The 24,700-nt window shown below is 31.6% G+C and overlaps 1 protein-coding gene across 3 annotated transcripts in view; it reads right to left on the reverse strand.

Annotated features, from left to right (window-relative positions):
- The window catches only part of LOC143233840 (serine/threonine-protein kinase Nek10-like), a 123,295-nt gene that overhangs the window by 77,497 nt on the left and 21,098 nt on the right, over positions 1-24,700 (reverse strand). For 2 of the 3 annotated variants that reach the window (XM_076470604.1, XM_076470605.1), the window contains 6 exons: positions 23,687-23,762; positions 16,566-16,633; positions 6,724-6,803; positions 6,389-6,475; positions 3,637-3,726; positions 3,135-3,266 (listed from right to left, as the gene is read on the reverse strand). In XM_076470604.1, the coding sequence (XP_076326719.1) occupies positions 3,135-3,266; positions 3,637-3,726; positions 6,389-6,475; positions 6,724-6,803; positions 16,566-16,633; positions 23,687-23,762 (533 nt within the window). Of the gene's footprint in view, positions 1-3,134; positions 3,267-3,636; positions 3,727-6,388; positions 6,476-6,723; positions 6,804-11,664; positions 11,746-16,565; positions 16,634-23,686; positions 23,763-24,700 lie in introns of those variants that run through there. The other variant, XM_076470606.1, reaches the window with a different exon arrangement.

Raw genomic sequence — 24,700 nt, forward strand, 5'->3', positions numbered from 1 at the left:
TTGTGAACAATCATAAAAAAAAGAAAAAAGGCATAGCTGTTCATTTTACATATGATTTTACAACTTTTCTTTGTACTTTGATGATTTTTCTACTGGCTTAAGAACTAGATATATTGTTAATTTACAGTTTACAATTCATTTTGCACTTGTATTAATTAAAACAAAAAAGATTCAGTATTTTCATGAACAAATCATCAGTAAAAATACCAGGGTTACAATAAAGAACTTGTCCATGTAAAGGATTGGCTGGTTTGGTGTTTTATGGTGCAAAGAAACTAGGCTATCTGCACTAAACATCCAGTAAAAAGTTAAAATTAAAGTAAAATTATTAAAATTAAGGTAAAACAAGTCAAAGTTTAATATTTGAATTAAAAACATAACATTAAATCCAATTTTTACATCTAGTCTACAGCAGTAAGAGAAAAACTACAGTAATACAAGTCGTAAAGGACTTTCTGTGGCATAATTGTAATTATCATAACTCACCAGAATGACTAACAGGTAAGTTCAAAAATCAGCATTAGTCACCTAAAGTTGGCCTTTCCAGTCTTTTGAGTTATTTGACGTTATGGTCATTTTCAGGAATTAAAGTAATACAAGTTTTAAAAGACTTCTAGCAAAACTTTAATTATTATAACTCGCCATGATGACTAATGGGTAGTTCAAACAGCAGCATTAGTCACCTGAAGTTGGCCTTTCCAGTCTTTTGAGTTATTTGACGTTATGGTCATTTTCAGGAATTAAAATAATACAAGTTTTAAAAAACTTCTAGCAAAACTTTAATTATTATAACTTGCCAGGATAATTAATAAGCCCCAAGAACCTTTTCTCAGGGACTACAGGCAGCACAACTTCACCGACACAGAGTTCAGGATCAGGGTGAATATCCCAGTGGCAGCAGAAGTGCATGCAAACAGTTTTACATAGAGAGAAGTTAAAAAGTTTGCTGCAATCCACTTCAGTAAACGATTGAGGGCAGTCTGTAGCAGCCGCTCAATATACCTCATGTTTGACAACTGACACGAGATGTGAAAGTCGTCAACATAGAGCCTGTTTGCAACAGTAATAGAGAATTTTTCAGTGATGGTATTAATCTCTATACTAAAAAGTATAACACTCAAAACATAGCCCTAAGGGGCTCCAAGTTCCTGTAGAAAAGAACAGGAAAGTGTCGAACCAACATGAACTTGGAATCGCCTGTACATTAAAAAACTTTTAATAAAAATGGGCAAATGGCAACATAATCCATGTAAATGGACGTCTTGCAAAGTGCCATACCTCCATATCATATCATAAGCCTTCTCAATGTCAAAGAACATTGATACAAGATGTTGTCATTTGAGAAAGGCTTGTCTGATTGACGTTTCAAGTCGAATTAGGTGGCTCATGGGCAATAAGAGGTTGTTTGATTCGAGGAACCAAACAAGATGTACATCAACCATCCTCTTTAAGGTCTTACAGAGACAGCTCATCAAAGCAATTGGATGGTAGTTTGAAGGAATCTTAGGACCCTTTCTCTGAGCTGGGGAAGGATCCCAAGATTCCTTCAAATGTTTTTCCTGCCAGATCCAGTTAAAACCAGTCACAAGAATAGCAAAAGAAGCAAGAGATAGATGGCACAGCATTTATAATACACATAATATTGTACTCATAATAGTGTACATTAGATGTCCATTAAAGTCCCCCAGGATTAAAAATGGAGATGGCAACTGTTCAATGAGAGCATCAAGGTCTGATTGATCATATGTCTCTCGAGGGTACAGGTAGAGAGAACAAACAGTGATGGTATGATCCAAGGAAACATAGATGGCTATGGCCTCCAAGGGTGTGTTGAGTAGCAAAGTCATAGTGGCCACATGCTAATCAACCAATAGTGCCACCCCTCCATGTACTCGTCCATCACACATCACATTTCTGTACAAAGAAAACTGCTGAATGGTGACTGTATCAGCAGGCTTTAGAAATGTTTCTTGTAAGGAAAGACATACAGGATGGTAGGAAGCAATCAGTGTTTTGATATCATCCAGATTAGAACATAAACCTTGACAGTTCCATTGTATCAAGGTGGCCATATTTATTTATGTGTAAGTGAATTGGGTGGAGAGCCCTTCTGTTCATGACCATGCCTTTTTTTCTTTATTGCATTTATTCGAGGGAAATCTGTCGACCTCCATAGATCCTACCCTGGGTTGATTGGGCAGGTCTCTGTCATTGGAAGATGATTCCAGTGACTGAGGACGTGAACAAAAGATAATTTTGCATCTTGGGGTGGGAAAAGAAGATGTACCTGAGGAAAATGCACACCAGGAACCAAAGAAAGTGGATCTCGGGGTTTGCTGAAATGTACGTTATGGACAGAGATGGGTGTTGAGATTGATTCATCAGCTTTTATAACCATGGAGGTCAAAATACTTTTCATTTGGTTTGAGAATGATTCTTTTGGAGGCACAGAGAGATCCATCTGCATTTCCACTGTATTAACCATCATCATGAGAGAAAGAAAGATGTTCACCAAGTAAATGTTCACATGATCTTAAAACCTGTAAGTTACCAACAGACAATATGGAATTTAATGCCCAAATATGTACATTAGTAACGGATGACAATGAGGCCAATAAACTCCTATAAGCTAAAGGTATACTATGCATATAAAGTCCCAATAGAAGTTATATAAATTCTGATTAATATATTTGAAACATTTGCAGTAGTAGTTACATTGACTTCTGGTTTCATATTGGTGTGAAAGCACAGCTTATATTGTTTCCCTGGTGCACAAACCATATGTAACATGGAAGGTGAGATAGTGGAGGATACTGAGTAAGTTGTTGCATAATCTACATTGCATCAAAAACATTCATAACTTTAGTCACATGGTTGATGACAGCATGAAAGTAACTAAAGGTAAGGCTATTCTGATTGCAGAGGTATATCTGCCTGTGTTGAATGTATTTTTTACACTATTTTCAAGCATAAAATTCCTTTAACAAGACTAAAATAATATTTTAAAATTAAATTTTGAATGTAAAGGTACTTCAAAGTGGCATTGTTTAACACCAGTAGTGATACAATTAACTGATAACACATTTCTACATTTTAATTTGTAAGAGTAAAAAATACTTATGCTGTGATCCAACCTCAAAACACCAAGGAGAATAGGCAAGCCTCCTTTCCTGTAGATTTGTGTTCGAAGCTTAGGTTCCATAGCCAACTGTGCTAGACTCCAAGCAATGTGCCACTGAAGACGATAATTTTCCCCTTCAAACTGGCTGTATAAAAGTAAATACCAGTTAGTTTTTAGTCGTAATTGGACAACTTTGAAATTATAACTAAATGATTTAACAGAACATAAGTAATTCCAGGTCATACATAATAAAACAGATATTCTTGCCATATACTCTTCTATACACTTGTTCTTGTTTTAGATACTTTAAATTATATTAAAAAATGAATATTAAATAAAAAAAAATATTAATTTCTCTAAATTTTTGTACCTACCAATAACAATAAGCTATTCATACTGACTCAGAATATTTTCACAGATAATTTACTGTGAGTTAGTACACATAAACTGTTATGAAACACCACAAAAGATACATTACCAGTGTAATTTAGTAAAATGTTTTGTTTCTGACAGACCTCAGTAAAACTGGAATTCCACTGAACAGTAACACCAGGTCTCGGACACTCTGGCAACAACTAAGTAGCCTCAGAAAACTTGCAGCAAGCCTGATTTAAAATAAACTGTGTCAATAAATGTATACCAGAACAAGAACACAAAAATAACTATATGCTCAGTTAGCTTAGTGCTATTTCAAAATAGATTGCAAATTCAAGTAAATCATGAGCCTTTCCTTTTATACAAAGCAATATTTGCTAATTGCTAATCATATTCAATATTGGCAGTTTCTGTTAGTCAAATCCACCAAACTATTATGTCCCCTATACTGTTATTAGGGAGCCTGTAATCAACAGAGTCATATACCCACTAGCAACTTGGTGTAAGAAAAATGTAGATAAACAGCCACACTGTAAGTGTAAGAATAAATTTGGTGAATCAGATTAACAAACTTTACATGAAACTAAACAAGTATAAGGTATAGATTTTAAATGTTTGCCTGAAAATAATAGCAGTTACACTAATGCACACATACACTGTAAAAAGACAGAGTCAAATACACACACACACAATTTGGTCTACATGTCTGCAAGCTGTTGTGATATGATTGTAAAAGATGAAAGTGTATTTGTGTGTGTGTGTGTATATAAATATATACATATATATAATAATTTGTTATAACCTAAAAACAGCCAAAACAAAATTAAATTAAAAAATAATAAACAAACAATGCTGCACTAATTAAAAAGATCTTAGGTACAAACTATAATGTGGGATATAAATTGTGCTCTAGGTTTTGGAGATGACCGTGAAAGTATGACTTACATTGCAGTGGTGATACACCATCTATCAGTCTTAACCTCCATTTGCCAGTTTCACATAAAAAAATAAAATAAAGGAGTAGCAATTGATATAGAAATTAGGAGAGCAAGATGTGGGTGCTCAAGCCTGCAACAACCCACATCTATATCACCCTTCACTGCCTGCAGACGGTTGTGGGAAGGCAACTGCTCTTCCAGGTAAAGAAGTAAAAATTAATTGAAATAAAAGTAACAACAAAGAAATAAGGCACTACCATTTGGGGATAAGTAAGTTGAAAATTTATCTATTGAAGTTAGCATTCCAGCCCACAATATGGTAGAAAAGCACTAATTGGACAGCACAGCAGATAAATTATACCACCATGAAGCTTCCCATCCAGCGATGAAAACAAACTAGTATAGCTCCCAACCACTACCCATTCACCAAGTCTACTGTGACTATCATGTTCTAAACAAGCCTTTATATGCAGCAAGTAAAATTTCTCCGATTTTTATTTCTTTATATTCATTGAATACATTCTTATATTTTACAGAGGTTTGGATTTCTTGATGATGAGAAACCCACTTGAAATAAAAATGTATCTCAGAATAGCTGGTATGGGTATTAACACTTTTACTGATAAGCAGGGAGTGACATTTCGACTTCCTAGGTAATCTTCAGGTTTACAAAGAGAGAGTTTGCAACTAACCATTACCAGACAAATGTTTCATGGATGAGAGTATAGCCAAATACAAGACTGTAGAGGGTGTTGCAATTGGATGTTAGGTTATTAATTAGTATAGGTATAAATGTGTTCCTTTATATTGGTTTACTTTTGGTTTTAGTTGTTGTATAAGTAGGGCTTCTTTGATTTTGCATTTGTTTATATTTGTTTCCCTACTTAGTATCTGGGAGTTTTCTATGGCTCTGTTGTGTTTATTTAATTTGCAGTGTTCAAAAATGTGTGAAGGTGATTTTTGTGTTCTTTGAATCTAGTTTCCATTTTTCTGCTTGTTTCTCCAATATAGAAGTTGTTGCATTGTATTTTATAAATTATGTTAATATTGTGTTTGTTAGTGTAGTTTTTACACAGTACATACAAATTATCAGTTTTGCATTATGTGTGTTTTGTGGTTTTTAAAGGCATTTTTACCACTTCTTCACCCCCGTAGATGGATCTTCACCAAATTTGTTATGAGGTTCATTTGCAGTTTTTATGGGTGTTTTTGTATTTTTTATCACTACTTTGTCCCTTATTGATGCATTTTTTATAATTACACATAAAAGAAGCAACTTTTCATATCCTAAGATAACCTTTAATTAATCATGAATTTATATAACTTCCATCCTGGAGACAGATACTCCAACTAGTTTTAAATAAAATGCTGTCTTCTGTTTCATACCTTTCAAGTAATGTCAGTTAGTTTATGTGTATCGCCAAGGTGGATTGTGAAGTGCAAGTGACCTCCCCTTATGAACCACAACCACATTATGATGGTCACATAAAATTAAAATATAATGATGCAAAAACTGTTTAACATGGCATTACAAATCTATATTCAAGACCTCTTTCATTTGCTAATGTGTTTCTTAAATTGGATATAAAACTTCCTATATACCATACATAGGCTATACATTGAAGTATTTCAGCATGAAGATTTCAGTATTCTCTGTTAAAATTAAATTATGAATGAGAATTGCAAATTAAGTTACATTTGAGTTTGAAGTTATTTACCTAACTGTGGTATGGTCTAGACATGTAATATATATATATATATATAAATTTCAAGGAAATCTTACTAAGAGATCAAAATCTAGGTATCTGGTTTTAAAAATGTATTTATTGTAGTTTTATTTTTACTATCATCCCTTTTTTTTTATTTGAAGCTCACTTATCACTTTTAATGTATAGTAGTAAATTACTTAGATTTTTTAACTGTATACACAGGCCTTTCAATGAAAACAACCTACTTTCTGGATAGTGGGTCATAATGTTCAATGATGTGTAAGACTTGATTTACATGACAAGATTCAGCTAACACCAGCTTGGATGCTGTCCTAAAACCAACAGAAATGTTTAAAGATTGGTTGATAACCTTAACAAGAACAACTAATTAATATTTTGCAGAATAAAAAACAATATTATTTATTTAAACAAGAAAAATAAAATTTATATAATGAGTTTAGGAGGTTCTCTGATCTTTGTAATCATAGAATGTTAAGTAATGACAGCTACATTACTTAGCCCTGGCTAAGAAAATATAATGTTAAAATTATAAAAACGACAAAAGAACAACAATATTTACCCTTCTGCCAAACTTATCAAACAGTACAGGGCACCTTTCAAGATATTAACATCAGGTACATACAGCATCTTGAATAATTTCTGATGAAATAAATTATGAATAGTATATAAAATTCAGTGGTAATTTTCTAATGAACTTTTCATTTGTTAGGTAACTTTAAAAAAGATAATTTTTCATATTTGAACAATAGTTAGTCTTATCTTGGACAATCACACCATTTTCAAAGGAAAATTAATTGCATAATAAGTTCCACTAAAATAATCCATGTAATGTTATAATTTGTTTTTGAAAAGGAAACCAGATAAAACAAAAACTATTAGCATGAAATAGGTTCTAATTTACTTGCTATGATTTCAAAAACTGTGTTACACACTGTTAGACATTTTTCTAAATTTTTTCAGAAAGCAATTAGTAAATACAAATAAAACATTGTTTTAGATAACTGATCTCAATCACTGAATGTTAACATGTTGTCATCTTTTAAGTCAAACTGCTGGAACTTTTAATTACTGATATAAAACTTCTCAACACCATAGTTACTGTATATGTGGGGTAAAAATGACATAAATACCTCTTTTTAACAGTGCTATATTGTATTTGTTTATTTTCCAGAAATAATTTTGAGAATTAACATAGATTTACACACAACAAAGTCTGTTCTAAACTTTTCAGAATTACATACAGCACCTTTTTAAGATGAGGCCCTTGAATTATTGTATGTGAAAACCAGGTGTCAAATGTAACAACATATTTATTCAATACATTATAATTGGAAAAATCACTAAGAATTAGCAGCTGTACTCACATACTGCAAAGTGATAGGTTAATGAAAGTTAATATAAATGATTTATTACCATTAATAAACCTCTAATCATGTATAATGTGGGTACATCTGTTAGTACATTGATGGAATATAAAGTGTTCCTATTTTTGTCCTCAATGCATCAGTAATGATTGAAAGTATGCATACTGTATGTGTAACCCATGTAGAGAAAGAGAAAACTGAAGAAATCCCATCAATACTCCTGGTGACCACCACAACTGATTAATAAATATTTAGTCATTACTGAAGCTATGAAATCTATGTATTTTAAAAGAAAAACAACTTATTCTTTAAACATCCCAAATCATTCATAGTTAACATGTTCATGTGCAAAAGCCTACAAGGAGTTAGAAAGACAAACAAATAAATGTACTTCTCTGAAATTGTAGTAAGATATAACAAAGTATTTTATAGGAAAAAAATGTGCTCTTTTTATCTTTAAAACTGATGATATATGGGATAAAAATTGAGCCATAAATCTCATGAATTTCATAAGCTTACAAATTTGTATGATAGGACTCTTTTCAGTATCAAATAGATCTAGGTGAGACATTGCTTGTATAAATTGTAAAAAGTTCTATTGATAGATTAAATGTTAAATGTTCAACAAATAACTCCAAACATACCAAACCTTCTGTTATACATATATAGCTTAATGTTTTGTAAGAGCAAACAGAGAACCCAAGATGATCATCAGCATAAAGGAGGAAACACTGTTAATCTTAGTATAAATTTAAATATTTGTAGTACATTAATGTTGTGAAAGGTAGACTTACCAGAGCTTTCCCTTCTATAACTAGAATAGGGATACAACTTTACTTAGATATATATAAAACTGTTATGCAGATTACACACTACAGGGGTCATTACACAAGCACATCCTCATATATTGAAGACTTCTGCAACATTTTAATCAGAATTCATATACTTCCCAAAATTAGGGGTAGTAGTATAGCTGGATCATTTAGTAGCCAAAGTGTTGACAAAAACTAGCTGCCTCTGGCCTAAGAGCTGAGCTGAACATAGTAAATAAAATTTATCAGGAATAATTGAAACAGCACAAGATAAAATGAAAAGTGTAATATCTAGAGAATTACAAACCTTGCAGTGAACAGGAACCTTCCAAACTGATAAGGTGATTAGACAATTCTCCAAGAACTGTGGTGGCTAAAATTTATTTAGAATGTGGTGATGAAGTGTAATTCAGCACTTGGCTGCATTCTTTTGATTTCACCCTATGATTCTGTGTTTATAATACCACAGGCTGCTAGATATTATATGGAGAAGGAGGAGATCATTCCATGAACACTGTCAATGTTTCAGCTATATAAAGGTAATCTATTACCATGTTATTCTTTTCACAATCACTGTATGATCGTGGTAAGTTGTAGCACACTAATTTGCAGCAATCAAGAGAACATCAATAGGAAAATAGGATTTTTGAGACCAGGCTGCTATAATTATCTCACAAATATAGTTGTGGAGGCCTTTCACAAAAAACTTAGTGTGTGAGGAGTAGAGAGCCTATTTTAACTTTGGCTTAGCAAGTGACAGGGTTTATAATTAGTCATTTTTTTTTTGTTCAACAGGATAGGTGAATACAAGCCTCATTCAGATTGATGTTACAGTCAGTATATAAGAGGGTTGACAACAAGCAATGACTTAACTGTCCTAACAGTTTAAACTAGAGGAGTCTCAGTTAAGTCTGACAAGTAACTAAGAGACATGCAGGATTATGCTTGTACAAAGAGAAATGCTATCTGATTTGTGGACAAAAGACATGGTATTACATAGTCTATGCTCATGATGATACATGAATGTGAAGTTGAATTTCTGGTCTAGAGTGTACAATGGTGCAATCACGGCTTGACTTGAACTTACCATATATTATGCATTTTAAGTTGAACTACCACTTACACATATGAATATGACTTTTGTTTTTATAGACTGGAACAATAATTTGATATTCATAAAGAGTTACATCTCAGCATTAGTACTATAATTCACTGACAAAAAGCATTTGTCACCAATTCTTTATTAAGGAAACAGTCAATTTTGATTGTACAACATGTAGCCTGCACTTCTGGAATAGTCATAAATCCAATTACAGAATCAAAAATTATGCTGACCAATTATATAATTGGCATCACTGTGCAGATGAAGTTGTCAGAGCATCTGAGGTTGGTCACTGACTGAGGTTTATGCTTGTACACTTAAGCCTACTAAAAGCTGTTACTGCATGACAAGGAAGAAACTACTTGTAACTGTAACATGTGTTAAGCATTACTACCACTACCTTTAATGTAAAAAATTCCCTATTAAAGCTAATCATGCATCACTAAAATGCCTTATAAACTTCAAACTTTCACAAATTACAACTTATACAAGGATTAAAATGCTGCAAGAGTACAACAGTGTTGTGTATAAATGCATAGAGGATAAGAATTGTAATGATGAAAATATACTACCTTGCTAGTTGGTGAGAAATTTTGCATTTATTGGATGCTCAGATCCTAGACAATGTATAACTGTGAAAGTAATTGTAGTGGTACTAATAACAAACCACACAAACAATAATAATTCTTCTTCTGGACAGAAGGATTGTAAAGAGCAATTTAAGGACTCAAATCTACCTTGGACACTACTTGTCATGCAGAAAGGTAGAGCATAAGCATCATCTGTTTAAAAATGTAATACTGATACACATAAACATCACTCACAGGTCCAAATGTGTGTAGGATGGTGTGTGCCAATGTTAAGAAAGAAATTTAGTGGGAAAGAGATCATCTAGGCTCTGCATAATGCAAGGCTTCAAAAGTATCAGATTGTTTTATACACTACTATGCATGCAAAACTGTGTTATGTCTGTTACCTGGAACCAAATCAAACAAAAGTGAGCTGAACATAAAGCAGTTCAGCTATTCAAAAGATTAGCCACTGTGTGGCTGGTACTGAAAATCACTTGACCAAAAGTATGTTGTTATGGGGCTAAGCTAATGATGCATCTGGAGGACCCATAAATAGGAGTTGTAATCCTTTTCAAGATATTGAGTGAGTTTTCTTGGTAAAAATATTTACAAAATGTCTTTTTGTAGCTTGTTCAATTATGACAGCTAACTTACAGATCCAAAAGAATGGTTTGTGCCCCTTACTTGCTGTAATAGTGTAGATTTTTTGTGTGGTAATTCTGCAGTAGAGAAAAGTTAGAACAGCTGAAACATCAACCAAAATCCTAAAACAGTTACAGTTGTTTTTAGATATTAATAACAGCAGAAGCTCTGATGAGCTAATCATCTCAAAAAGATTTTGCAATCTTTGCTTTCAAACAGTCGCATTTACTTTTAGAGTGGGATGTTTAATAAAAACATAGGGTTATGGGCATTAATTTTTCAGTTTATTATCAAAAAGTACACTAAACTGCACGTTTCTCACTGGAAATAACAATACTTAGGTAATACTAATATAATGTTACTAGGTTAGAGAGGAGAAAAGTAGGAGAGAATAAAACAAGGTGTGGAAAGTGGAGTGAACAGGTGACTTTCATTATGAAATAATGTTCAATTTTAACATAGTTCAACATGTAAAGAAAACTTAGTTTAAAACTTTTTTCTCAAAAGAAAGTATGAGCCAACAACTATGAATAGAAAATGCTATTAAAAGAGGCAGTGTGGAAAAACAATGATTTATTAGATGTCAATATACTACATCATCATAAGTTGCCCAACTATGCCCCCTGTTCATACACAGTCCATATTTCCACATGCTTGGGATTGTGCTTTCTTGCAATATAATAGGCCATACTTAATAATCATTGATCATAGTCACACTGAAGTAAGAAGTCTTGCTCTTTTTTCTCTATCAAAAAAGAATACTATAGTATCCGAATATGATGAATTTATCCAAGCTCAGGCCAAAAACGAAACTACTAAAAATCTACTCAAGGAGATTGCCAATCAACTTGACTCAAGCCAGACAATCAGTTACCTGAAAATCCAATAACAATGCTATAACAATAACAAGCTATGTTATCCTAACAACACTACCAACTGTCATACCTCATGTTCACTAAATAATGATCCCTGCATAGAAGTTTACCACTGGAAATGCAGGGTACTTACTGCTGTGTCAAGTGGTATTATATATTCCATGTCATCTCTGACCCAAAGTATGTCTTCCAGTCAACTGCAGGAAGGCTTCAGCTAACATAAAAACAAAAATACTGTGTGATAAAGAGAACACTGCCATATTAAAGCCACCAAATGTATGTCAATAGGGTCTTGCTACTCCAGCTGAAGCCACAAAAGAGACCAGTTGTTGGCATCTAAGGATCAGTGACTATTTCAAGAAATGAATCATCTTCAGAAGAAAGTGTAAAAAGCCCTTTGGATGCTTTTTATTGAAACATGAAAGCTGAAAAAAAGTCTTGGAAGTAATTCTAAATAAGGTTTGATTTCTATTGTTTTCATTAGAAATATATAAAACTGTAAAATAACAGTTTCTCTCTGCAAACATTGTACTGAATGTCAGGTTTAGTTTAACTACTGAATTTCTCTGATTAACAAATTTGAGTTATCTTTTTCACATCACTTCTTAAATTTTAAGTTTTATAATTAATATAAAGGTTTCCAATATTTTACAGTCTATGTATGCCATCTTTATTCTAAATGAAAATTTACATTTATTTCACCATCATTCTGATGCTGTATTTAGTTCTCTGTACAAAATTTATTCTGAACTTTATGAAACTAGTTTTATATTAAATACAACTATAACCATTCATCAATTCACATACATTAAATTCCAACGTTTTAGTTTGTTTTCCATTTTGTGCACTAGCCATGCCTACTTTAGCTATGATAAACTAAAGGGAAGACAGCTAGTTGACACCATTCACCAATAGCTCTTTGGCTACTCTTTTATCAAAAAATAGTAGGAGTGACCATCACATTATAATACACCCACAATTGAAAGGACAAGCATACTTGATAATGGAGATATAATCCCAAAACACACAAATTAAAAGTTGAGTATCCTAACCACCAGGCCATGTTAAGCCCCAATGTTTTATGTTTTATTCTCTCTCTGTATTACCAATACTTCTTAACGTTAGTTTCTTAGGTCAACCTTTAATTACGTTTATATATTGTAATCTGCTTTTGTATTTCATTGTGTGGTATTCAATTTAAAACCTCATTATACTCATTTTCATTAATATATACTTGGTTCTCTTATATCCAATTTGTCTTATTAGTGTTACCTTATTGTCATTATTTTAAACTACATCAGTTGTAACTTAATTACAATTACTATTCTGTAATTATAATTTGAATTATTATACTCTATCATGAATTTTGCTTTGAGTTTATTTAATTCAATTTGTAACTACATCCCACTATTTCAAATTTGTTTTAATTTGCTGAACCAGTGATACCACAATCATTTTGAGCTTAATCTTGAATGTTACTGATTTCAAATTCTCTGAATTTAATTTTGATGACCCATTTTATGTTTATTGCACTTGTTTTCTCACAATCCTACATTGTTTTATAGTTTTAGTTCTCTATATTTTGTATATGCATACATTTAACTGCTTGATAACTTGTTATTGTACTTATTCAGTCTCATATTTCTATTATCTGTATTTTATATTTGATTTTTACCTTAATTTCTTTCCTGTAATTAAGCTGAGTCATATTCTAAGTTTACATTATACTAAATTTTGATTTTGCCACTTTTATCTGAAATTACAATGTCTTAACTTTCATTTTAATCATTCTGTTTGTTATGAACTAAAACTTTACTCAATGCTGTCTGATGTTTATTATTTCTAATTTCAAAGTTTAACTTCTATTAGGTTACAAAACCTATTAAATTTTCAATTGTAATTTTGATATAACTTATTGTGGTCATTTTCAGAATTGTACTTCTAACTTTGTATATATTGCACATTTAGTTCTGTTTGAGTTAATTTTATATTATGATTTGAGTGAGAAGTTTGAAGCAATTTCCAAAATAAAATTTCTTACTTTGTCTTATGTGTAAGTGTCAGTGTTTTGCTTGTAATCATAGAGATTAGAGCTGAGCAGGAATTCTAAATATCTTTTGTGTTCAGTTTTAAATTTCAAGTCTAGAAATCTATGAATTTCCTAACATAAAATTTTACAGGGGGCATGTGACCGTAATGAACTGCTGAAGCTTTACACTTCTATGGTAAGGATGTAGTCAGTTATTTTTTATTCTAAGCCCTACCTGCAATAGGTTATGTTTGTTTGTAATTAAGAACAAAGCTTCACAATGGGCTATCTGTGCTTTGCCTATCACTGGTATCAAAACCCAGTTTTTAGCAGTGTGAGTCTGCAGACATACACCTGTTCTATTGGGGAGCAAATAGGATATATTCCACAGGTGTCTCTGCATGATTATACTTACAAGTTCAGACTGCAATATTATTTCATTCCATGCTTAAATCTAATATATGTGATATAAATGCAACCTCTAATGTGGGTAACTCAAGAATATCAGATCAGGGCGAGTTGCATCAAGTAGTAAAAATCTTTTTAATTAAATTTCTTTAATGACTTAAGAAACACCTAAGCACAAATTAGCATACATAATGCACAAATGGCATGCCATTAATTTCTGAACTGAAAAAAAATGAATAAAACACAACAAACAATCTTTATATACAAATTTACTAACCTTATGTTCTACTTTTATTTTCTGGCTAGTAAATTATTGGTATGCAATTTTAGTTCACACTTTAATTCATCCTACCTAATATGCAACTTACTCATATAAATTCCCAGAGCTTTAATGAAGGTATAATCCAACCAAATTAATATTCCCTAAGCCACAAAACCAGTAAAAAAGTCAAAAGGAATTTTAACATATATAATAAACAAGCAGATCAGAACAACATATTCTTTATACTTTACAACAGCTAAGTGGCCCAAGTGTATTTTGTTGCATCAATAATATAAAAGAGGAGGAAATGGTTTACCACAAAAAACAGCAAAGTACCAAAAAACTAGGCAGGTAGATCAACAGCAATTTTATATAAAAACAAATGAAACATAGTACAATATACCAAATCGATCAGTCAATTTTATCACCTAAATCTTATCATAACAAACTGTCAAAATTGACCATATAAAACTCTATCAACTAAACTATTATATCAGGTCAACTTGGCTTCATAAATAAAAAGCTGTAGTAAATAACTTAACCTTTAGTGTATATAAGCCAGGCAAAACACTGGCTCCAACTTAACAAAAATATCACTTAGTTATGAAAATACAGATAAAATATTTTATAAAATGCTATAATCTTAAGTCCTACTACTAAAAACACATAAATTTATATGAACCTAGCTGTAATTAACTTGAAATAAACATAACAACTAATCATTTGGAGAGTAAATGTGGCTACAACAACAACAGAATTATTATTTTCATGTCAGTTACAAAATACATGTTAATTAAGCTTTTTTGGATGACAGATCACCTTTCAGTCAAGTTTCAAAGTAAAAATGATAAATCTAATTCTATTTGTTTCTTTGTAGCTAAACACAAAGCTATGCAATGGGCTGACTGTGCTCTTCCGACCACAGGTATCAAAACCCAGTTTATAATGTTGTAAACTGTGCCACTGAGGGGAGTAATTATACTTTGACAACATGCAACTCAAATATTTTAGACTTGATATTTTGTAAAATTTGTAAATATAATTTACAAAGAAAATAAAAATGTTTCAAACTTTCATTTCTATGCAGATCTAAGAGTTCTTTCATGTAAATAATGCACTTTTTTTAAATTGTTCTACTCATCCCAAAGCACAGGTTTAAAATTGCTTAGAAACTATCATCATTTGAAAGTATAATTACAATGTTTTTTTCTACTGTGATTTTTCTTCTTTTTTACCGATTTTAATAGTCACCCTTTTTTTTCTATCTTTTTATTATCTCACAGAATGTGATCTGAACAACAAAATAATGAAGCTAAGCTTTGAAAATAGCTACAAACAAACTTTAAGTACCCTTGAAAATTGAGCAAGTTATACACTATTTTTCATCAAAGTAAAATTAATAAACTGGTGTGAGAAGTAATTTATTGTTTCATGGGAATGTTACTTATTGTAGCTCCTACACTGAAATATTATAATGGGAAGTTTAGAAGTCTTTGGAACAAATCATAGAATCTGAATTTTTTTTTTTTATAGTTTCTTCACATTTTCTCATTTGTGAAAATATTTTTATGTTAAATTATTTCTTTTTCAAAGCTTCAGTACTTTTCTTCTGTAATATGTCAGGTTAGCTTAATATGGACTAGCGAGTGTGGGTGGGCAATGGCAAAATATTCTGATAACTCAAACCCTTTTTTATTGAATACAACTATGTTCACTGCATTAAAAAATGCACATGAAAAAAATAAATATTAATTAAAAGAAATTAAACTTATTAGGTGTAAGTCGATATTCATTAAAGATATTGTTAACAAAAATACTGTTACCTGGCGTTACCTAATGTCATCTTGAAATGTTACATCCTAGGTCACTAATAAATATTTGTCATTTTGTGTTTTTTTTAAAAGTTATAGCAAGAAATAGTAACTACTGCAAAACACACTATTAAAAGGAATATGTTAAATATATCAATCAAGTCTGAATTGACTATACATATCTATAATGGAACTTTCCTATGAACAATAAAAAACTCAAAGATAAAAGGAAGCATTTTAAAAGTTTTTTAAAAGTGTTTCACAAACAAAAGTTTAGAAATTCCATGACATAAAAAGTGACAGAAAAATTATATCAATTTACATGACTTTGTTAATCCAAAACAAATTGTTGTTTTGTTCAATGTGCCATACAACTGGATTAAATACTTCCAATGTGAGAAAGAAAAATAATAAATAAATAAATAAATTGATTAGTAACTATGACACATCTCTGTTCCAAAAAGGGTTAAAGTAAAAGAAATGAAATTAAAGGCTATATTTAAAAAAAAAGGTTACTATACTACCTCATGGGATTTGGCAGCTGTAAGAGCAGACCTGCAACTCTCATTAACTGCAAGCCTTTGGCACAATGCTGTAAACACATAACAAAAACATTAGTCTACATTTGAAAAAATGATGATAATCTCAGCTAACTTCAAGTTAATAGTTTTGAAACTAGGAAGCGATATAAAAAAATAACTTCATGTGCATTGTAATACTGTGTTTATTACATATTTTGTACACAACATACTGAGTATTACGTTATGCTGACCTCAGTGATTTTGTAAATAATACATATATATATCATAAGTATTATAAACTGATATCATTTCCTTATTCTCCTGTACCACACGTATTTCTTCTTTACAAAGTGTTTAAATTTTTCTAAGTTCAAACTTGGAACACACCAGTTGTTTTTTTTGGGGAGGAGATGTATTTTTAGACCATTGCCCCTACTGGATCACTAGGCCACTCTGTAATGCTACCAATTATTTATTAGGGCTCTATGCTTACTGACTGCCAGGATCATTAAGGCTCTCAATGTGTTGAGACTCCTCATCATTATTGAGGATGTGTATGGTTGGAATAATGAAGTGTGTGTCACTTGATTGTTATTGTGTGGCCAAGCAGCTTAGAGAGAACACTGCCCACCAGATTTATGTGAAGAATCGAAGTCACAAGAATCTTTATATAAAAACATGTCTCACAATAGTTACCTTGACCAGTCGAAATTAAAACCTATATACCAAAATAATTAACAATGGCAAAGAACCCTACACAGAGGGTGCTCAGAAAACACACCAACTTATATCCTATCGATGACAAATAATTATCTTAAAAACAGTCAAATCATACTGAAAATTCCAACCAAAATGAATGAAGGAAAAAACACAACTTTCAGTCCCAACTTCAAAGCCTAGATGTGTATAAGAAGGGTTCCACTACACTAAGCCTTGCTGTGGCAGTAAAGGTCCTAGGCAAAAATACCTCCAAGAAACTACAACTGCTAAAAGCTGGGATTCACTATTTTCCTAAAGAACTAAAAAGGTAAAAGTCCAAAAGGCTTATTCAGTTTAATGGAATCTCTCCACAGGAGTCATCTGGGTGTGATTTAAGTACCTGATAAAAGTATGAAGTATCTTTCACATCCAAGCCAAAATAAAAGTTACTGAAGAGCCCAGAACTGCAACAGCAAGAAGCAATATGCAAAACTTGGTAAAACCAAATCTGAAAAGCTGCAGAAGATCACTGAATATATGGTGAAAAATATAAATGACAAGCAACTTTAACTAGTAATCAAGAGGAGGGACTATACATTTGGATGACAGTGACTCTAGGTAGGGAAAAAATAAATTTTTGGGAGCTCCAAAAATAATGGGCAAGCAGTGTAACACCTCACTGCACAAATGAGCAAAAAAGGAAGACAGAATTAAAACACTCCTCAATGACTGTAAGATGTGATAAAATAAGCTGGGAGAAATGATCTAGGTCAAAGAATAAAAATTCCATAAGAAGAAAGTCTTGCAAACATCTACAGCAAGCAGCTAAGGCTGTTACTGATCACAGGTTGCTAATGGTAAAAAAAAAAAGTTTTCAAAACAAAACTCGAATTTGTGTGACAAAAGGTTTAAAACAAAATCAGAATCAAGACATGGAGAAGAAGTGCAACATTCTAATCAGGCAGATGATGCCACAAAGGCATATTTACAACATGAAAAGACTTTAACTACTTGCCCAGTCACAGCTGGAGAATTTAGAAGAGAAAACATGCTATGGAAAGTAAAAATGTGGCCAAACACCACATAAAGGCACTGCAGTGCAGAAAAAATAACAGATCCCTCTCCTAAACGAAATGAACTGAAACAGGAAAATGTTACTACACCCCCCTTCCCTCCCCCAGAAAGTGAAAACCATGGAAAAACTGACAAAGAAGAACCTTCAGGATATGAATGAAATATTATGTAACATATGTGTAAAAAACCAGATTTTGAGATGAGGATGTGAAAAGAAAACACTCAAATTCCACATAACTGAACTGCAATTAGCAAAGAGGGAGATGAAAAAAATTGCAAATATTGTAAAAAGCAAAATAATGCCTTGCAGGCAAGACCAAACAAGAGTATGAAAGCTTGTCTGCCTAAATATTCTCAACTCTCAGAATAAAACATGCTCATAAGAAAATTCAAAGGGTCTTCTGAAAACTTAATCCCACAGCTTCCAAAAAATGGTTTGAAAGTATATATAGCCTCCATACCCATATTTATGGAGACATAAATAAAGAAAACACAGCCTCTCTCAAACTGTCCAGAAACTCCAAGCTGCCTACATTTTCAGAATACTGATTTAGGTCTTCTTCTCTTCCCAAGATCAAACAACTCAAAGAGCATAACCATTAAGAGGTGTGTAGAGGGATCTGTGAACAAATGAATGTCTGAATGAGGATATTCCAATAAATCTTAAAAAAAAAAAAAAATGAAGCTTCTGTCTAACCACCATTTCAGTGTATCCTGAGCCTCTAGAGAAATACTTCATTAGAAAGATAGTCTTTTGACAGACACCTTCCACTGAGAAACAGAGATGAATCATTTCCAAAAGAGCAAAACCCACAAACATTAGGGTTCCAATTAAAGCTAGGACTCATCATAAAGAATCTAAAATCATCTAGAACTCTTAAACTGCCTGCCTTCATAGGTGGAAGCTAATATTATCCAAATAAAGAGTGTATCAAAACCAAAAAATCCACCAAAAACTATGTCAAGACACAGATCCATTCATAACACAACTCAAAATAACAAAAAAGCTCCAATAGAAAAAGATATTCTTAGTGTGGCTACACATTGGGTGCAACAACAACAAAAAATAATAATTTTGGAGGTAGTAAATAGTTTTGTTTCTTGTAGATGAAAAAACCCATGTATTTCACAACCCCAGTGAATACAAAAGAAAGTCTAAAACTAAAAAACCTAGTTCCAAAAACCAACAATCCAGATACATTAAAACCTAAGTCGGAATTGCATGGGACCGAGTAAAATTTCTGGCTTTAGCAGATTTTCCACCTTAGACAATGAACATACATTTCCTTAATTATGTATAAGTTTTGAGTGGAAAGTTATACTCATTTTGTGAATAAAGTTATTATACTGTTTATGCCATATTTATTAGAATAAGAACAAAAACAGACATTTAAAGTATACATAAGTATACAAAATTTTGATCAAATTCATTTAAAGAAAGTGTCTAGTTTCAACTGTTTTAGTTTTTAATGGGCTTTTTCATGTAGTTAAAAAACAAAGAACACCAACTTCTACACAATCTCTGTCACTATCAAGAATAAATCCACAGTTTCGAAAGCACTTTATTAAGCATTTGGTTGAATGACTTAAAAATCAAACTGCATCTAACACATCAATTTTCATGGTCATTTCAGATGCTCTCTTACAGTCATCCATGTTTGCAATAATATGCTGAAGCATCAATTTTCTGTATTTCAATTTTATACACTGTATAATTCCATTATCTAGTGGCTGTATAGCTGATGTTGTACACGAAGGTAGAAAACTATATGAACATTCAAAAGTTAAACTTTTGGGTGACAAGTTGCATTACCTAGGAAAAGTAGAATATTCCTATTTTCTTGTTCCATTCTTTTGTTTAATTTGTTCAAAAATTCCTCAAATATAGCACTCGTCTTCCATGTTTTATTATTCACTTTCCATTCCACAGGAAGTTGATTCTTCCTTGAATTTTTGAAACAGTGCAGATTTTCCTTTTACCTATTACCCATAGTTTCTCTTGTTTTCCATCAGCAAATGCAACCAAAAGTACAGTCAATCATTCTTTCAAATAGCAACCTCCAGAATAATGATGGTAGAAAAAAGAACAAATATATTTAACCAATACTTACTCTAATAATATGTTTGAGAATTTATTAATATTTAAACAAATTATCAATTAAACAAGAACTTATTAATATTCAAAGAAATTATTCATTAAATAAGAAATTAGTATTTAATCAAAAACACTGTTTCTGTCTTATTCAGGTTCTAATCGTACTTGTTGATAGATGAGGTAGGTGAAAGATAGTTTTCTGTCTGCATTACACATGTTCAGCCATATTATAAGAGAAATCTTAAAATAATGCTGCAAAATTTTGATATTTCCATCTTATAAAGTTTCTGGCTCAGACAGGTTTTACTCTGTGCGTCGTGCGTGCGTGCACGTGTGTATATATATATTGAAATGAGCATCCAGAACATATACCTTCACTATTCACTACTTCTTCCACAGATGTCACCATAATTTAGGAAAATACTCTAGTATGAAATATGAAACAAGAACAGAACTTTAAATCGTGCAAATCTAGAATGGGACATTAAACCATGTATACCTTGGAATAACAAATAAAATATAGTCTTAAATCCAGGTCTAAGACCTCCACAATAGTTCCTCTGAGCTCAAGAGATTTAAAATCCATACAAATGGATTTTATAACAAGGAAACTGCAACTGGCAAAACAGATTAAAAAAGTCTCACATAAGAGAAAAGCTGAAATTTAAGACCTCAACAGTCTAAAAACTAGTAATTATTTTCATCCACTGACATTATAAGCCATTCAACTAGTCCCTCACCAGACACACATTCTGCAAAATGACATAGCTGGTAGGGTTAAATGACAACACCAATATTTTAAAATTTAAAATGGCAACTATCTTATGATTTTGTTTTTAAATATGCACTTAACTTTCGTGTAAATAAGTTATATTTTTGGGGTAAAACAAGAGTTCCATATTATTTTAGAGAAGAGCTCCTACTCTGTAATACTTACTGCATTCCAGCAGGGTTACAGCAAGTATTTAAGCAAAATATAAAAATACTACCTCTACCATAAGCTGCATGAAATGGAAAAATGACCAAATATACTTCAATGATAAGGGATAGTGGATTGGGAGGATCATTTTCTTTAAGGTGGCAGCATTAATTAGAAGTACTTCAAAGGTAAGCAGGATGAATTTTATATGGTGTGAAAGATGCAAGGAGTAAGTTATTTTAGAAAATTGTAAGCTTGATTGTGTTTTTTCAAAAAAACTCAGAAACACAAAGTCCACTAGATTTGCAGTGCTTGCTTACTAAAGGATAAGCTTAAGTTAGTTTTGGGTATGTTTTCACTATTAGTAAGTAAAGGTGCAACTGATGTCATAAGTTGTGAATAGAAGAGCTGCTTAACAGATATATAACTGCTTCACAGGTTTAGGAACAGAAAAACACATGTGGTCCATTCAGTGCTCTCTCAGACTAGATGCTGGAATGAATTACTTAGCAGAAACCAAGGCTTAAATGAAAGAATTTCAGAGATATGCTTAACGACAAGAGTGAGCTTGTTGGGCCTGTAGTATAGTTTTCAGTGTAAGGATGAATTAAATGATATAGAATGGCTCAACTTAAGCACACTGTAACGAAACTTGCAGGGCCAATATCTTCATTTAGAATATCTTCTCAATAATTTATATTTCTATTGAATTGCAAAAATAATGTTTTTTTAATGCTGGAACAGTTAAACAGTTACATTGGAAAAGCAAACTAGTATGAATAAATGTTATCCAATCATTCTTGAAAATCTACTGGATTCTCCTTCATGAGTATAAATTTTGCAACACCAGACTGACAGTTGGAGTTTTTTTGCCCTGAGATGTGAAGTAAACAGTCATGACTGTATAAATGTCAAGTATTTACATACTGATCCCACTTAGAAATATTTCTCTACCCTTGAAAAAAATTGGAATAAGTGTTTTGCATTTTTTTATATAAATGTAAAAAACATCACAATTTATTTTTGAAACCACTGTTGAGATAAAGGACATTTTCTTTATTTTATTACAACTTCTCTTCTTTAAACTAATTGAATAGAGAAATGTCCTTTGGAAATTCAGCAATTTTATTCTCAACAAAAGTACCAAAACTGCTATATATATAATCTTTCACCAAAAATTTTAGACTTTCTATATAAATATAAGTATATATATCCTTTTATTTTTTCTAATCTTACCAGCAATCTCCAATATGTTGCAAGTGATTATTAAAAAGTATTTTTTCTGTCAAACTTTAAATTTACATATACTTTAAAAACATTAAACATTTGGGAATTATAAGCATGTTGAATTACCTGTAGCATATTACAAAAATATTAAAAATAAATTTACAAAACCTTATTAAATTATTGTTAAAATCTCTAAGCTTCCATCATGTTAATTCAGCTTAATAAAAACTGGCAAAAAATCATAAATACTTTAAAACCATTTACAAGCGATTTTAAATTGAAGAATGAGTGCAACTTTTTATATTTTTGTTATTTATTAGAGTCAAAATTATCCTCCTTGTAAAAATTAAATAACAAAACTTTCAGATTTGCATCAAAACTTGTTGGAATAAAAACAAGTCTCCAAAGTTTGGAAGAAAAGCATTTGTTTAAGATGCCACTCTAGCTCTTGTACACCAAGTTCTATCTTAACAAGCATTTCTATTTACAAAAGCCATGTGTCATGCAGTTTCAATTTCAAAGGAAGTCTTGATATCCCAGAAAGGAGACCAAAGGCTACTTACAGGGACCATTGCTTTAACCATTCATGCAACTATAAAAGTTGCATGTTGTTTATCAGTCAGTCAGTGGACCCCAAAATGACGTCACCCAAGGAATGCTTAATGTTGCAATTTGTAGAGTTGTAATGTCAGTAAATCTTGCACATGCTATGAATAACAAGAAGCATAATGCACTCTGTAGGCTACAGAGGAGCACAATATACGAACTTCAAAAGCAAGACATAAGAATATTTGTTACTCTTAATGTTGGTTTTATTGACTTTTCAAACAGAACCTTTTCAGAGACCTTGTGGAAGTATATTCTTATATTTAGTTTTATTATCAGAAACCAATTTTTTAGTTAATTTAAAAACATGCATGTAGATATACAATTTTAAAATTAATTTGTTAATTAAAAAATCATAAACCAGTTTTAAAAATATTTTGTTTTAAACATGTAAATTTCAAAATTAAAATTTTAGTTTTCCATAAATTTGGTTTTGAGATTGAACTTTATACACATGTAAAAAACATTGTATGAACTACAAAACAAAAACAACAAAATACTTACTCAGCAAGCCACTGATTATTTGTCGATTTTGGTTTTCAACAAGCAGAGGATAAGAATCAATTCCCCAGTCAAGAAACTAAACCAAAAATATTTAACAACTAAAACTTCACCTTCACACATTAAAAGTGTAACATACATGAGAGATGCATTTTATATCTGTGAATTAAAAATAAGAAATATAACTGAATATACCATCACTACATTATAAGGCTTTTAAAAGGAGAATTTTTTAGCATTTCAATTATTTGTAGTCTTCAGAGTTTTATTGGGTACATTAGCTCAGTACTTAAAATAAATACTAGGAAGATTCCAGAGATGGAACAATTAACTTAAGAGAATAAGTTAGGATTCTGTTATGTTATATTCTGAAAATAGCAGAATGAACAGTTAAAGATGTTCATGTTGGCAAACAATATGGGCCAGCACATGACAAGAATTTAAAAGGGAAATCCATGATTTCCTGAAGATTACAAGTTAACATTACACTATATAACACAAATTTCATTCCTGGATAGTATGTGCTATTTCTTAATTGCTTATGTTGTAAAACTATAGAAAATGGCCATTATTCCCTTCAAACTTTGCTTTTGTGACCCAGATAATTAAATTTAGAAATTAACCTATTTTCAATGTAAAAAACAGGCAAATTTGCTCATTTTCATTTACATAAGGTCTGAATAAAACAACATATGAATCAAGATTTACACATATTTATACTAGAGTTATACAAAAATGAATAAAAATATTTAGGAGTGAGTAGTTTTTCAAGATATGCAACTGTAATATAAATCACTTTCCTGTATCTGCTCCCAAATATATTCTCCCATCGTGTTTTCATTATACGCTCCTTGGTAGCGGCATTCAAAGTCCAGTATATCTTAGTGGAAGTGCTCACCGAGGTCTTCCGAGAATGCTCCCATGTTCTCTTTGAATTTATTGAAATGAGTGTCACGGATATGGACTTTCAGGGACATCCTGCAGCCCATTTTGCTGTAGTTCTGCACCAGAGCCTCA

Source organism: Tachypleus tridentatus, chromosome 12 (genome assembly GCF_004210375.1).
Source record: "Tachypleus tridentatus isolate NWPU-2018 chromosome 12, ASM421037v1, whole genome shotgun sequence".
NCBI lineage: Eukaryota > Metazoa > Arthropoda > Merostomata > Xiphosura > Limulidae > Tachypleus > Tachypleus tridentatus.